Source organism: Miniopterus schreibersii (assembly GCF_964146895.1).
Source record: "Miniopterus schreibersii genome assembly, chromosome: 9".
Lineage (NCBI taxonomy): Eukaryota > Metazoa > Chordata > Mammalia > Chiroptera > Miniopteridae > Miniopterus > Miniopterus schreibersii.
The window spans coordinates 15,956,715-15,972,546 of NC_138118.1; the positions used below are offsets into that span (position 1 = coordinate 15,956,715).

Sequence of the window (15,832 nt, forward strand, 5' to 3'; positions counted from 1 at the left end):
AACCTTGGTGTATCCGAATAACACTCTTAACGGAGCAACCAGGCCAGGGCTGTATTATCCTGACTTTTAACGTGGAATGCAATGAACCCCTAAAAAAGAACTCCAGCGTAGAGGTTTTCAAACCATCTTTAGAATTTTTCAAACTAGATCACCTTCCCAGGTCAGCATTTTATAGAACAGATTTAATGGAGCTGCTCCGGTGGCAGTGGGTGGGCAGGAGATCCTGACCCTGTGCTGGCTCTCTCCTCGCAGCTCCGCAGCGCCAAGGAGCACAGTTCAGAGGCCACCAAGCTTGAGTACAAGCACCTTTTACAAAGCACAACAAGCCACCCCAGAAGAGAGCTCCCAGAGACTAAGTGCTCCTATAGAGATGAACAGTTCCACTTCCTGTTGCCACATTTTTAACTATTTATTGAATGAGGCAGTAATAGACAGAATGGAAAACAACACAGAATCCATGCTCTGCTACTTGGGTTTTGCTTTTCTTCTGTTTCTTCTTCTTGGCAATTTCTCAAACTATCAGGAGGTTATTTCACCACAAGGATCATGGACTTTAAAGTCCCTGGACAGCTTCACAATGACGATAAAAAATAATAATTAAAAAAATAACAAATTATAGAACTAGGACTGTTTATATGTAAATTTCCCTTCCCTCCCCCCATTACTTACAGAAAAAAACATACAAAGAACATTGGATAATTTTATATAAAACAAGCAAATACGAGAATCTGAAACTTTTCTCAAAGGCTGAGCAAGACATGAATAATCTTTTAATGTCGCATTAAAAAAACACATTAAATACACTATCACACTTGGGGGGCCTGGGAGGAGGGAGGAAGAGTTGTCCCTGTACTCAAGGAGCAGAGATTTGGCCTGTCAAAAAGTCAGGTGATTTTAGCCACTGGAGACTCAGGGCTTGCAGCTGAGAAATGAGACTTTAAGAGTTACAAAGAACCCCAGGCCAATCAACACCCGTGAGGAGGAAGCTGTGCGGGGCCTGGGCCCACCAGGATGCACCTGGGGGAACTGCAAGGTCCCTTCTGAAGGGGCCTGATCGAGGAGCTCAGGAAACACCCTCAGTCCTCTCTTCTTATGCCCCCAGCCCCCAGTGTGATGGCCAACCTTCCTGAGCCAGGTGCCCTGTCAGTTCCAGTCTCCTCTCTGCAAAGCCACAGAAAGTTATAGGAAGTAGAAAATTGCTTCCACTGGTGTACCCTGGTCTTTGACAGTTTTTCTCTCCCTCCTTCCTTTCCCCTTCCAACCCCTCTCCCTCCCCCTCCCATTCTCTCCCCCCTTCACACACCCACAAACACACTTCGCACACACTCCTCAAACCCTTAATACTTCTGTTACCTTCAGTTCATATACATGACCAATTTAGGACTGACCTTAAAACCAAAGCAATATTTTAACAGTCATGAGATCAAGAGGTTTCCCGGGAAGGGGAGATGGGAGGCTGAGGAAAACCTTCTTGTCCCTGCCTGGGAGCTTTAAGGACATTCACTGCCTGTGGCAAGGTCAGCACCTGGGCCAGCCAGAGGAGAGTCTCTTGGCTGCCAGACCACGAGGCCTCTGGACCTTGCAAGCACATTCCTGGGCCCCACCAGTTCTGAACTTCCTTCCTCAGGTGAGTCCAGCAGGGAGAGTTCTGGGTGGCCACTGGGAGGCAGCTTTGGTGAAGGCCATGGTCACCTCCACCTGAGTTTGTCAGTAGCTCAACGCATGACCCTGGTATGAACAAAAATCGGTGACTGTGTCTGGCCACGTACCCTACACCCACTAAACTGGGTGAATTATTTTTTTCCACAGCGCACCTTAATTTCATACAGATAATTCCATGCGGGGTTCATATATATATATATATATACACATATATATACTTTATATATATGTAAATGTGTATATCCATATGTACACATATACATATATTCACATTCGCACATACACACACATAAGTATACACACATGTTTTCGCAGAAAGAAGTCCTGCCACAATTTGGCTTTTTAGGGACAGTGAAATTGACAACGCAGTGTCTTACTCCACCAATCCCAGAAAATCAAGAGTGGTGCTTTAAAAAATGCAATTCCAAAATCCGCTGCTTTTCTTCCTTTTTAAAAAAAAGGGTTAACAATACTTTTCTTCCAAAGTCGAGAGACTTAATTCCATCTGATTGCACCTCTGCAAACGTGTAAAAATTTTTGAAGTAGACTAGAAAAAGATGCCATGATATGGCTGCATGTCACTGTTCCAATGTCACCACTTCCACAGCCTGGCCGTCCATGGTGACTGTGCTGTCTGATATCCTGGTGGTCACAGGGGCCATGGCCACCTGCACCGGCCCGTTGCCTTGGGCGAGGCTGGTTACCACAGTCTGGTACATGCTCACAGGGATCTGCACCAGTCCTGGGGAGAGAAAAGGGAGACTGTTGGTAGGGATCAGGCTCAGCTTCCAGATGCTGGCTGGACAGGGCAACCAGCTCCATTCCTCAGGGAATCACTGCAGCCTCACTGTCCAGGCACAATTATGTCCCTTTTTTCACCCCATCCTAATTCTTTAAAACAGACTATTAGGAAAGAAAAGTTAGGAGAAATTGTGGAAACATGCCACAGGGCAGGGCCTCCCCAACCTGCCAAGAGATGACCCCACCTGCCTCCAACTTTAGGAAGCACAGCCCATCAGGTATGAATAAACGCCCTTCCCACAAGCCTACCCCCTGACTGCCCTAGTCCTCCTGTAGGAAAGGCCACCACTATTCACTGTCTCTGATAATCTGCTACTCTGACTTCTTCAACCCTTTCTGCCCATGTTCAAGTTACTCTCAGCTTGACAAAACATCTCCCTCAATCCTATCCTGTCAACAAAACAAAAAAACCCTAGGTCATTAGTTTTCTGATTTTAGATTTCACAGACCAGTAAAATTTTAAAATACATTTTGGGGTCAACTTAAAAAAAAAAAGATGCCCAACTACCTCCAAATATTACTATTACTTCACAGTAGGAAGGATGGTTTAACACAAAGGAAGGAAGAAGTATGTAATCTCAGAAAAGGGAAGTCCTTCCTAAGAAGGGAAAGTTGATAATTTTATGACATTAAAAAAGGGTTTCCATTAAATAAGGCAGAATAAATGCAGGTATCAAACTCCTTTTTTTTCAAATCCTCACCTGAGAATATTTTTTCCATTGCTTTTCAGGGGGGGGGGGGGAGAAAGAAACATCGATGTAAGAGGGACACACTGATGGGTTGCCTCCCACACTCGCCCCACTGGGGCCAGAGCCTGCAGCCGAGGTGCATGCCCTTGGCCGGAATTGAAGCCCAGGCCTTTCAGTCCTGGGGCCAACGCTCTCACCACTGAGCCGAACTGCCTAGGGCTCTTCTTCTTAAAACTAAAATTATAGTGAAGGGGGACAAAAGGATACAAGTGAGGGATGTCAATATATTTTTGGCAGACTCAAAGCAAATGTCAAGTGGCTCTGCCTTATCAGAGAAGTGAGAAGTGCAACTCCAGTGTCCACGGAGGGCTCAGGACACAGAGGCCTAGCTCCTGCAGAGAGAGGGGAAGAGGCGGAAACAGGAATTAGCCAGAAGTTTGAATTCAACCACCTGGACTAGGAGGCCACGCCAACCCCTACACCCAGACTGTTGTTGACAGGACATCTGAATTCATCCACTGTACTGAGGAAATGACCTGAAGAGGCCAAGAAAAGACCTATAGTGCCCGGCCGGGCATGGCTCAGCGGTTGAGCACTGACCTAGGATCCAGCGATTGGGGTTCGATTCCCCATCAGGGCACATGCCTGGGTTGCAGGCTTGATCCCCAGTCGGGGGTGTGCAGGAGGGAGCCGATCAATGACTCTCATCACTGATGTTTCTATCTCTCTCCCTTCCTCTCTCTGAAAGCAATAAAGATATATTAAAAAAAATAAAAGACCTACAGTGATGTTTGGCAGGTGGGTAGGTGGGCGTGGGGAGAAGAGACAATGAAAAACCTGGCCTGCTGTCCTAATACTTACCCCAAGGACTCCTGATCACCTAGCTCGGCCCTGCATACCCTGACAATCAGTTCTCTTATGGAACACGGAGAGAGTAGACAATATGGGGAGCGAAAACAAAAACAAATGCCCCAAACTCTAATATCCTCAAAGAGAGGAGAGATTTGCATCATAAAAATGAGATACTTTATTTAAGAGGAATATGGGGAAATTTTTAAGTAAAAAATCAAGTAGATGAAATACATTCTGAAAAATTATATGAAGATAAAATCAAGGAAATCTTCCAGAGAGTAGAAAAGATTAAAAGATGACAGTCACTTTTGGAAATCCAGGCTCACCCTGGTGCTCTATAGGGCTGTGGGGTTCAATTTCTTTCATGGAGACCTTTGCAAATGACGCTTACATGTCCCTAATCAATTCCTTTTTCAGTTCACTCCACCTGCCACCCAAATTATCTTTCTACATCATGTCATGCCCCTAACCTCCAACTTTTCAAATTCCACGATGTTAAAAAGGTTCCCAAAGCCTATGACAAAGTTCAAATGCTTGGCATGGTATTCAAGACCGTTCATGATTTGCCCTGGTCTACCCTCTTCAGTCTCATTTCCCTCACTCCCGACAGGCACTTGTGCTCTGGGCACCACCCGGGGCTACTTTTAGTTCCCCAACATTTGGTCCCATTCCCTTCTCTGGGCCTTTTAAGTCAAATTGTACACTACCTGGATTTCCTTCACTCCCCAATCCTTCTTTAAAACCTGGTTCAGCTGTCCCTTCTCTTCGAAGCCTGCTCCATCCCAGCCCCAGTCAATAAGGGAAGTGGCCTCCTCTGGATTCTCAGTAAGCAACAGGACAGTAGTGCACAATCTGGCGTGGCCCAGAAAATGTAGGTAGGTAGGTCTCCCCATTTGACTGAGGGCTCCTCAGGGCCAGGCCTGGCTCTGGTTCATGTTCCATTCCCTACAGCATGAGAGGTGCAACATGTGCCACCAGTTGGCATCAGCACGGCCTCAAGGGCAACAGGCCAAGGGAGTCTATTGCTGGCCTCAACCAATGTGCAGCTGGGCCTGCTCCCCAGCTTCTAGACTCCAGGCATGGGTCTGAGCGTATGTGAGGACCATCCATCTTCGTCAGTCACCCCAGTATACCACAATCAGCATCACTTTCATCTTCTCTTCTGGCCCAAACAGGCAAAGCTAATGAAGTGCCCCAAATCATGCTGTAGCGCAGCCAGTGTGCCACCCTCCAAAGAACCCACCCTGCAAACAGCAACCCAAACCAGAAGCAAAGATCAGTCTCATCTCATTGCTCTTGCTTGTGGGCTTGATTCCGTTTCAAAAGCTCCAAACTTGAGGGCTTTACAAACGGTGACTACTGTGAGCTGGGAGATTCCTCCTAACTGTGAGCAACTGCCCTGGGTTAGGGCTGGGGTGGAGAGAAACTTAAAGAATTGTAGAGTTAAATCTCTTTCATCCCGGTTTATGACATATTTGGGTTTCCTAGGATGTGACTCCATGTCCAACAGTGTTAGCACAGGTTTCAGTATCATGGGAGATCTGCCCTAGAGCAAAATGGGGAAAGGTTCAGATGCAGAAACACATATACTGCTATACCCACGGGATCTGAACACAAGATGACCTTGCTGCCCTCTTTTACAGTTCTTCAGTGGTTTTCAGCGCTCCATAGGGTATCATCCAAATCCCTTTGCAGGTATTTAAACCCTTTGTGTCAACCCCTGTTGTTCACTCAGCTCGGTGATCCGTGAATCCCCACCCACTTTACACTCCAGCCAGGTGAACTATTTGACTGAGGATCTCCACACGCATTTCCACGTGCGCACACGCCATTACTTCTGCCTTGGCTGACTGAACTCAGCCTGGTCCCTGAATGGGCTCCTCTTCTCCTGGGCTCCCACAGCACTTTGTATTGCATTCCATGGAGGCAATGGTCTATTCGTTATTGCTGTTTGCATGTCTTGTCTCCAAGGAGCCTGTAAATTCCATAAGGGAGGGATGGAGTCTCCATCTTTGAGTCTCTAGCAATCAGCAGGAGCTCAGTACATGTTTTCAATGCTTACGAATGAAACCTGCCTCCTGAGATTTCACACGTGTCTGTCCTCGGACTGAGGGATTGAACTAAATGAGTCTCAGGGTGATTAGGCTGTTTTAGAATGGGAGCTCCCGGTCCAGAAAACAGCAATATAAAAACGACTATATTCGGGATGCATGCAAATAAAATCATTTTTAAAGATTTCATCTTAGGTACTTTACCTCACAATCAGGGAAGGAATACGTTTGGCCTCTACGACTGGGTGATGAAATAAATGACTCCCACACTGAGCTGTCTCAAGAGTGAACAACTGGTAACAGCAACTATATATCTGAAAGATTTTTCAGAGGGAGAAATCCCACACATATGGGGTCATTTCATAACATCAAATGCCTTGAAATCCCAATTCCATTATATTCTATGGGCAGTTTCAGTCTATCTCTACCTTAAATAAATGCATTACCATCCCACTGTGGGGATTTTAGAATCAGTCTCTCTCCTCTTTCACCCCCCGCACCCCCAGCCATTGTGACATGGATTAGATTAAATCGTCTCAGTGTCTCTGACCTAGCAGCCTTTATGTCCATGGCGAGGGAGAGGGGGAGGGGACTGGAAGCTTGGAAACCCAGCATGTACTAAGTCGGCCGGCTGCCCTTGGAAGAGAGATGATTAAATGCTGAGGTACAGTAATCAGGCTGGGATTGTCCCTGCATCTGCTCAGCCTGCCCCTGATTAGCCCTAATCTAGATGGCGTGTTAAGCTAAGCTTGCATTCTGGGTCACTCAACTAACTAAGCAACAGGAAGCCCCTCACATCCTACTTTTAGGGTTTGAAGTTCTCCTATCCGTTTTTCAGAGGGACCCCGTACAAACCGAGTACTAAGACTCTTGGCATTTGCAGAGCATTTTCAAAGCCTTTGACACCCACTGCACATCCTTTGATTTCTGCTAAGACCCTGGAGGAGTAGGCAGGGCAGGTGTTCTTCCCTTTCACAAATGACAGGCAAGCTCCTCTGGCAGACCCATGGACTTACCGTAAAGGCATATACTTAGAAGTCCCCCAATCTCTAGTACCCGAATCTTCAAAGCTCTAAGAAACCTGAGTTCATTCAGTTTAGTAAACCCAATCCCCCCAAATAAAGTCCAAATAGTAAAAGAAATTTACTTTTTCTTTAAATGCAAAAGTAAATAAGTAAAAGGTTTATTTAAAGCTAAAACATATAGACTGAGAGAGAGCAAGTGGTTATTTCTCTTGGGAGTCTGCCCACGAGACAGAATGCCCCAACCATCGAACACTGGGGCCAGCAGGGACCCAGCAGGAGAGCACTATCCTCTTGGGGCTCATTGCTGCCTCTCCTCTCGGGCGTCTTGGTAAGGTTTACAGAACTGGCCAAAATGGAAAAAGAGGCCAAAGGTGACTCAGGAACTACAGGTCCCACCTGGCACAAGGATTTCCTTGTCAAACGGCAGTCAGACCAAAATCCCTGGAGGAACTGCTGGCCCGGGGACCACATTTGCCTGTAAAAGACAATGAGACCTGATCCTGCTCTAGTTTTCTACCAGTTGGGTATCATTCTTGAGTCCAAATGGTCAAACACACTCCTCCCACCCACTCTCCTCCCACCTTAGTAAGTGGCAATTACATCATTCCAGATGCTCAGGCCAAACCCTTTGAAGACAAGTCATCTTTGACTTCATGCAATGCAATGCATCAGCAAATCCTGTCCACTCTCCCTTCAAATACAAACAAGAATTCAACCACTTCGACTGCTGCGACCCCAGACAAACTCCTATCATTTCTTGCCTGGACTAGGCTCAGCTTTCTCTGTGGTCACCCTACTTCAGCCCTTGCTCCACTGCAGTCTGTTCTCCACACAGCAGTCAGAGTGATCATCTAAAATTTCCCCACGAGGTGATGGATATGGAGTCATGTTCTGAAAATTCAGACCATTTGCTCAGGTTAAGGGGCTTCACTCTGTTATCTGCAAGCCAGGAGGCCATGGGGTTTTATAGTGGTCTGTCTCTGATGGTGGCACCCGGGGAGGCTTTGTGGTACACCATGGGCGCCAACGAGAGTAACTCTAAGGGTTAGGGTTACAGCCTTGCACGCTGTGGATTTGTCGCTCATGAACTGATCTACTCTATTCCTGACCTCTCCTAGGTAATGAGTTTCATCACTTACCTACTGTATAATGGAACACACACACACACACACACACACACACACACACACACTTTTAGTGGCTCTCAATTAAGGGAAAAATAAAGTCCAAATAGCTAATAGTTGAGGGATTACACTGCCTTTTCCACAAATACTCTACATATCCCTTCGTCACAACCACATCTGTCCCCTCAGTGTACCCTTATCACATGTATTTGCTCAGACAGGTCCCTCAGCCTCGAGTTATCCCATGCCAATGTTAAGTCCTATTTTAACAATTCCCACATCTTTCATGGGGTCACCCAAATGGAACAGCCCATTAGGCTCTCTCCTTCCTGTGACTTCACTGCCTCCACCACTCACTTGGCATCAGCTCTGTGCTAACCTGTTTCAAGTAGTTATTGTTTTTCTCTGTATAAATCTGCTCACTTAGATTGTTGGCAAGATACTACCTTTGAATACTGAGCAATGTGAACACAGTAGATGCTTAATAATTGAGTACGAAACTGATCATGATCTTTACGACATTCAGAAACTTGATTACATTCCTATTGGCTCTGGCCTCCGCAGACTGAAGAGCCTTGAAGCTTTTCACTCTGTGCCCGAATGAGGTAGGATTTCTCCACAACATTCTTCGGGTAGTACAGCGAAATGCTGTATGGTAGTCTAGGTGCCTTTTGTCTGACAGCAAAATAGGTTAGTTTCCATTAAAGGCTTCAAAGTAAGAAGACCTCCATGTGAACCCTGGCTCTGCCACTTAGGACTTGTGAGCCTCACTTCCCTCATATATAAAACAATAATTACTTATTTCACAAAGCTGGATGTGCCAACCTAGGTAAAGTCTGGCACAGCGCCTGGCATGCAGTAGGTACCCGGTAAATGTCAGCTGCTTTTCAAAGATGATTTTGAATAAGAGGTTTGAGGAAGTCTGGTTGGGGTCGCAGATGTTAGACTGAAGTTCTCAGGAAACAGAAAGGAAAGCAGAGACAGCACAGATCTCCTTTCAGCGGCGACGTGCTCCTGCCAGGAAGCACATCCCTCCCCAAAGGCCTTCAAAGATGTAAAGATTAGAGCTAAAAGGCATGAAATCAGGGCAGATGGACTGGCGGGCAGCTTCCTTTCTGAAGTGCAGTGATGGTCAGAACTGGCACTGGAATGGCACATGACATATGTAGCTGCCAATTCAGTGCACTGGAAAATAAGTAGTCCAGACTAAACCACTAATCAATATTAAGGATATGAAATATATGACCAGGGACAGTATAATATGATGTCATCGCTCTGATAAATTTCTAAAGCCCTCCAGAAACAAATAACACAGGCTCAAGCCCAGCTGAGCACAGAGTTGCAGGCCTGGTCAGGGTCACCCAGAACCACAGACTGTCCCCACCCACCCCCACGACAAGATAGAGCAGGACAGACGGCCTGAGGAAGAATGGGCCTTTCATTTGCCCTCACAATCTGGGAGACCTTTGGGAATTGTTGTTTGCTGTAACTGAATCTTCCAGCCCAAAGGCCTTCCAAGTTGGTCATGGAAATATCTTTAGTTGGAAGAAAAATATTGATGGTTGTGAGAGAAAAATAGAGCTAGACAAATAAATTGTCAACTAAACACAACAGTTGGTAGAAGAGAAATAATTCTTAAAACCCAAAGGTTTTAAATTTTCCAATGTAATGCCTTCTATGGTTTATGGACATGAAAGCTAAGTATAGGTTTCAGGGATACATTGGCTTAACTGGGGAGCCAGAAGACTGTGACTGGAAAGAATGGGAATAAATAAGTAAGAAATGAAACCACGTATTACCTAAGTAACTTCTGGAATTTTTAAAGAGCTATCAAGGGTATCAACAGGTGTTTCTAGAGGTGACAGGCAGGAGGGAAGTCCTTTAAAAAATGTTATTTGCAGGCCTGAAAAAATTTTTACATCAGTGACTGACTTCTAAGGAAAAACCCTGTTATATGAAAACACAGGCATGGTGGTATGTGCTAGTATAGAAATGGCAGAACAAAAGGAAATCGGGTGAAGAAGTGAGTCTAGGAGGCAAGCGGCAGATGAAGAGGCTGAGAATAAACAAGGATCAGATGGAAAGAGGACAGGGGCAGGACAAGCAAAAGAAGGTCGTGAACAGAATGTCATCAAATGAAGAGGAGATCCAGGTAACCCTCATGACAGTAAGACCAGGGGAAACGGAGAAAAAGCCTTTCTCTCCCAGAGGTTCTGTTTCTGTTACATTAGCTGCTTCTGGGACATTTAATCTTCCTTTTCCGTGTTTTCTAAGTCTACGGCTTTTGGGTGCATTTAAGGGATTTATGGATTAAAATATGTATTACATCTGGCAAGTACTGAATATTCTCAAGAAGCCAATAGCAGCCTCACAGGTGCCTTGGTGTAACAGGCACTTCTCAGCACCCAAGGTTTTCTCCTCATTTGCTAGAAAATCTGAAGTCTCACTTGGAAAAACTACTTTCTGGAATAACTTTCATAGCAGTGACCTTGTCTGGGTAGGACAGTGTCACTGTGTCCTTTGCCTGATTTTGCAGACCACCAGGAAACTCCTCTTGCCCCCGCCCCATAAGCCAAATGTTAAAATGAATTCATTTTAACTTTATTAGTAAATGTATTTAAAAACATATTTTGGGGATATAATCTCATGATTTCCTCTTAAAATTATCAGAGTGCCCAGGAACATGAATGAAACTGAGGTTTTGCCCTTTGGTGTTCAGAACCACGGTGGTTCATTACCCTGCAGATTGAGCTCCTAATGTGGGGCTGAACCAGCTGACCCCAGGGCCTGCTGATCGGACCAGACCACGAGGGCTTTAAACTGAAATGGCAGGAGAGAGGAATGTCCATCTAAAGCTCATGGAACATGTATGTGATCTGAAGGACCTCTGATCCAACTGTACAGAGAAGGGCAGGAGGTGCCTAGTCAGTTTCCAGAAGAAATCACTGGGACGGTGAGAACAGCACTCAAGGTCTCCAAAGTCTACGTACCAGTGGACACAGTATGGCCAATATGTGAGGTTTTGATATTTTTAAACAGAAAACAGAGCGAAAGTGATGGAAACCTCAGGAGAAAGTCACCAAGCCATCTGCGTTTACAATAGTCAGGTGTAGAAAGGAATACAAGGCTCAACTGGGAATTACCCAGAGACAGGAGCAGAGGTTTATTTTGTTATTATTTTCAAATTTTTTACTGTAGGAAATTTCAAATAGGCACAAAAGGAGAGAGACTAGTACAAGAAATAGCCCCTACGCCCAATGCCCACCATCTAGCCCTTCCTTCTTCTATCTAAACAGGGTTAGACTGAGGCAAGGAAGCTTCCAGAGGTGCTCTGATTTTTTACCCCTTCACATAGCACAATCTGTAGAGCACCATTTAGAAAATACACAAACACCAAAACTTTCTAAGAGCACATAGGGCAAAATTCAATTTGCCTTAGGCAGTGAGACACTGTAGAGAGCTAACTGGAAAGTGGAAATAGACAGTTCCAGGGTTTGAGCTTCACAAAGAAATCCATCTCAAAAAACTGCACTTTGTAGTAAGTATTTATCTTTCTTTCCTATCTGGACTGTATTTAGCATAAGCAAATTGTTAATGGGAACAATTCTCACCCCCCCCCCCCCCCCCGAGCTTTTCCCAGCTTTAACGAAGTGTAGTTGACAAATAGGAATTGTGTAAAACTTGATATTTTGATATATGTATATGTTGTGGAATGATCACCACAATCAAGCTAATTAACATATCCATCACCTCACATAGTTACAGTTTCTATTTCTCCTTTTTTGTGTGTGGTGAGAATAATTAAGATCAATTCTTTTAGCTCTGGCTGGGTTTGCTCAGTGGTTAGTGTTGGTCTGAGCACAGGAGGATCCAGAGTTCGATTCTAGGTCAAGGGCACGTGCCTGGGTTGCAGGTCTGGTCCCTGCCCCCTTGGGGCGTGTGTGGGAGGCAACCAATCAGTGTGTCTGTCACATGGATGGTTCTCTCCCCCCCCCCCCAATCCCTTCTCCCCTCCCTTCCACTCTCTCTAAAAATTAATGGAAAAAGATATCCTCACTCCTAGGGTGATGATTAAAACAAACAACAGACAGACAGACGAAAAACCTATCAGGAAATAATCCTTAAAAAAAGATCTACCCTTTGAGCAGATTTCAAGTATATAGTAATGTTAACTGTAGGCTCCATGCTGCGTATTAGATCTCCAGAACTTACTCATCTTATGTAACTGAAACTAGTTCAAAGATCTATATATCAACTTTGCCTGCAAAGTGGTGAACAGATTTAAATAAAGGTGACAAGACTTGTGGTAATCAGACAATCAGAGGGATGCCACAGAAATTCAGTTGAGAACAAAGGACTAGGTATGAAGAAAAAAAAAAGGGTCTGATAATCAGGATTAACTGGGCAGACTGACATAATGGAGACTTGAACCCTTTCCTCTGGGTCCGTGCCATTAATCCCTCCTATAACTTACTGGACTGCCCTCTGCATACAGTGGCCCTTCTGGGTTGACTGGCCAGCTAGATAACCCTGCCTGGCCTTGTGTCACCCCAGGTTGGGGACCCCTGGGGAAAAGTTCTTTATTAAAAGAATTCCAGCTAAAAAACGCAGAAGAAATAACACTCAAGAAATCACCATTCTGTCACTCTTAGTGATATAACGGATCTATACAAAATCAATGGGTATTAAAACCATTAGGTGACCTGCAGGATGTAACACCTAGAAGGGCAGCCTCTCAGCTACTCCACCCTCCAGCTGTTTCCTTCTTTCTCTAAAGATAACGCCCCTGCGGCATTCTCAGTCAGCACTCACTCGCCATGGGCAAAGCCTGCCATACAGAAGCCTGACAACAACACAGAACTTGGAAAAAGCACTGGGCAAGAGTGACATCCACCCGGGAAGTTTTACAAATCCTTCAGGAAACATGCCAGCGCAGTGAGCGCTATAGGCATGCGTATTTATAAAAGGAGGCCCTACAGTCAGCTCTTACTTTGAACAGGAGGGAGGGTGGCTCATTTCCCCCATGTTGCTCCTCTAAACTGGAATTCATGATGTATTTCCTTGTAGCAGACTTACTTTCCTAATTATATCTTCCTTAGCTAATATGAACACTAATTTGTGTTCCTTAAGTACTCAGCAGCTGGGTAGGAGTGGAGGAGATGGTCCAGGCTTTCACTGGCTTGCTTAGAGAAACTGTCCAAGGATTTAAAATGTGACACAAGTAATATACATGATAGATAATCTGTATGTGGCACATACTATATTTCTATTTATAAAACCAACAGGCCACTTCTGTCTCACACAGCTGCTATGAGAATAAGTAACACTTTACATGATTTAAGTTTTTGAGATAAAAGACACTACCTAAATTTGAGGTAGGCCTGGCCAGTGGAGCTCAGTGGTTGGTTGAGGTCAACCCATGGACCTGAAGGTCACTGTTCGATTCCCAGGCAGGGCACATGCCCGGGTTGCAGGTTCGATTCCCAGTAAGGGGCGTGCAGGAGGCAGCCAATCAATGATTCTCTCTCATCATTGATGTTTCTCTCTCTCTCTCCCTCTCTCATCCTCTGTCTGAAATCAATAAAAATCTACTTTTAAATTTGAGGTGGTGTTATTTCACATAGGCTCTTTCTCAGGCCTCAAGGCAACCATGTAGTGGCTACCAGGGGCAGACGAATGGAGGAAGCAAGACTGAAGGTCCTGCTCACGGTCCCCACAGGTGCTGAGAGTGGAAGTTGTGCCACCAGCTCATTGTTCCATCCCAGGAGTGTTGTCCACACTCCATGCTGTACACGAAATGAACAATTCACACACACACTCTTGGTCCCTGAGTGTTCACATGCCCTTTTGTTAGTCAGAAGCACTGTGTAATGGAAAAGAACTCTCTAGTCAAACAGTAGGGCTGTGAAAGCTTAAGAAAGGGAAGGCCAGGGAGCAGGGCAGCAGAAAGTAGATAATCCTAAAATTATGTAGTGGGTAGGAAAGGACATGAGAGTCTTGAAGGGAAAAAAATAATAATAAAGGTAAAAAGATTAAGATCATAGTCTAAGTAACATGGCTCAAAGGAGTTGTTGCAAAAACATTCAAGCAAATTTTCTTTTCCGCTTCCCACAGGTTGAAATAGAAACTTTGAGGCTTACTTAAGCAGCCAAGACATTCCAAGAGGTTCAGGCCAATCTCTGAGACCAGGCTGCCCATGAGAACTCACTGTGAAGATGGACGTATTCTGTGTTCTGACCAACGTGGTGGCTACAAAGCACCTGCAATGCGGCTAGTGTGACTGAGGAACTGAACCTTTCATTTTATTTGATTTTAATTAATTTACATTTAACTAGCCAGAGCACAGCTCTAAAAGCTTTCCAGAGCTTCCGGTGAGCCAACTCCACATCATAAATGTGCTTCAGTCGCACATACACTGTAGAACATAAGAGCTGCCTTTGTTTAGATGGAAACTCAATCTGAAATTGGATGCTCTGCATTCACCTAAAATATATTTTCCTGGCATTCCTCTTATTTATACCACAGTTTTTCTCCCTTTGCTACCCTACCCCATCAACTTATTTTAACAACCCCTGCTCGCCCCCATCCCCTAGGTGAGAAACTTTATCAGCATTCGAGAATGATATAGTATAGCTGTATGCTATGGAGCTACAAGCAGTTAAGGAGAGGCTGGGCTGGGCAAAGTCAGAATTGCTGGATGCCTCTTTATGAGCCAATCTGATAGCACGGTCTTTGTAGTCTCGCTCAGAGCAGTGTCTCAGTTTCCACATATAGACCCCTTCAATGATTCTCAGGTCTAACTGCTGGCTTGACTACAAAAAAGATGATTTTTATCAATGTCACTTCGAAAACCTCATTTAGGCTCTGTAAATCTCTAAATTGGGGCTTTTCTAATAATGAAGATTTGGTGTAATTATAAAGTCACAGGCAATTGTGTTGACAAAGCCAAACCAATATGTCTCCTTGCTGGGCCTTTTCTCTCGGTCTGACCAACAGGAGGAGAAAAGAGGCTTTGTCAGGAACAGATGAGCAGTGGGAGGCCCCGGGAAAGCAGATCTGCTGAATGAAGCAGGTGCCACTTAGACATTCACTTTACTGACTCCAACCACAACCTCCCCTTCATTTGATATCCTGCTCTTGGCAGGAGGATGGGGAGAGAGCATCACACAAAAAGGAAGCATGTTTATCCTGTTCAGATTACTGCTCTGCCAGGCTGCTGCTGCTGGGTTCTGCACACTTGCTCTTTATTAAGCAAATAGTAGATCTGGGAAGTGAATCCCTGTATTTACACAGGTAACCTGAGAGCCAGAGGGCCCCAAACCATACTGGCTGCGATGTGCAAGCTATTAGAGTTAATAACAGCGCGCTGACATTCCTTCAAAATCCTAGTGGAAGCATAAATAAAAAGAGGAAAGTCCCCTTTACCCAAGAACCTTAAAAACTTCATTCTGAAGAATTTTTCATGTCATGAAATTCTTGTTCTTGCAGGAACAGTGATTAATCCCCATTTTTACATGCTCAATTACAACCCACTTTTCAATTCATGTACTGAATAGAAATGACTCCAATTAAACTTGTTCAATTGTGACTCTGAATTTGGTATGCTACAAAAAAAAAATCCCTTTACA

General features: G+C 44.9%; 1 protein-coding gene across 2 annotated transcripts in view; it reads right to left on the reverse strand.

The window, feature by feature from the left end:
* Positions 1 to 394: 394 nt before the first annotated feature.
* The window catches only part of NRF1 (nuclear respiratory factor 1), a 118,455-nt gene continuing 103,017 nt past the window's right edge, over positions 395 to 15,832 (reverse strand). For both annotated transcript variants that reach the window (XM_081146734.1, XM_081146733.1), the window contains exon 11: positions 395 to 2,404. In XM_081146734.1, coding sequence (XP_081002860.1) covers positions 2,241 to 2,404 — 164 coding nt within the window. In that variant the 3' untranslated portion in view covers positions 395 to 2,240. The remainder of the gene's footprint in view (positions 2,405 to 15,832) is intronic.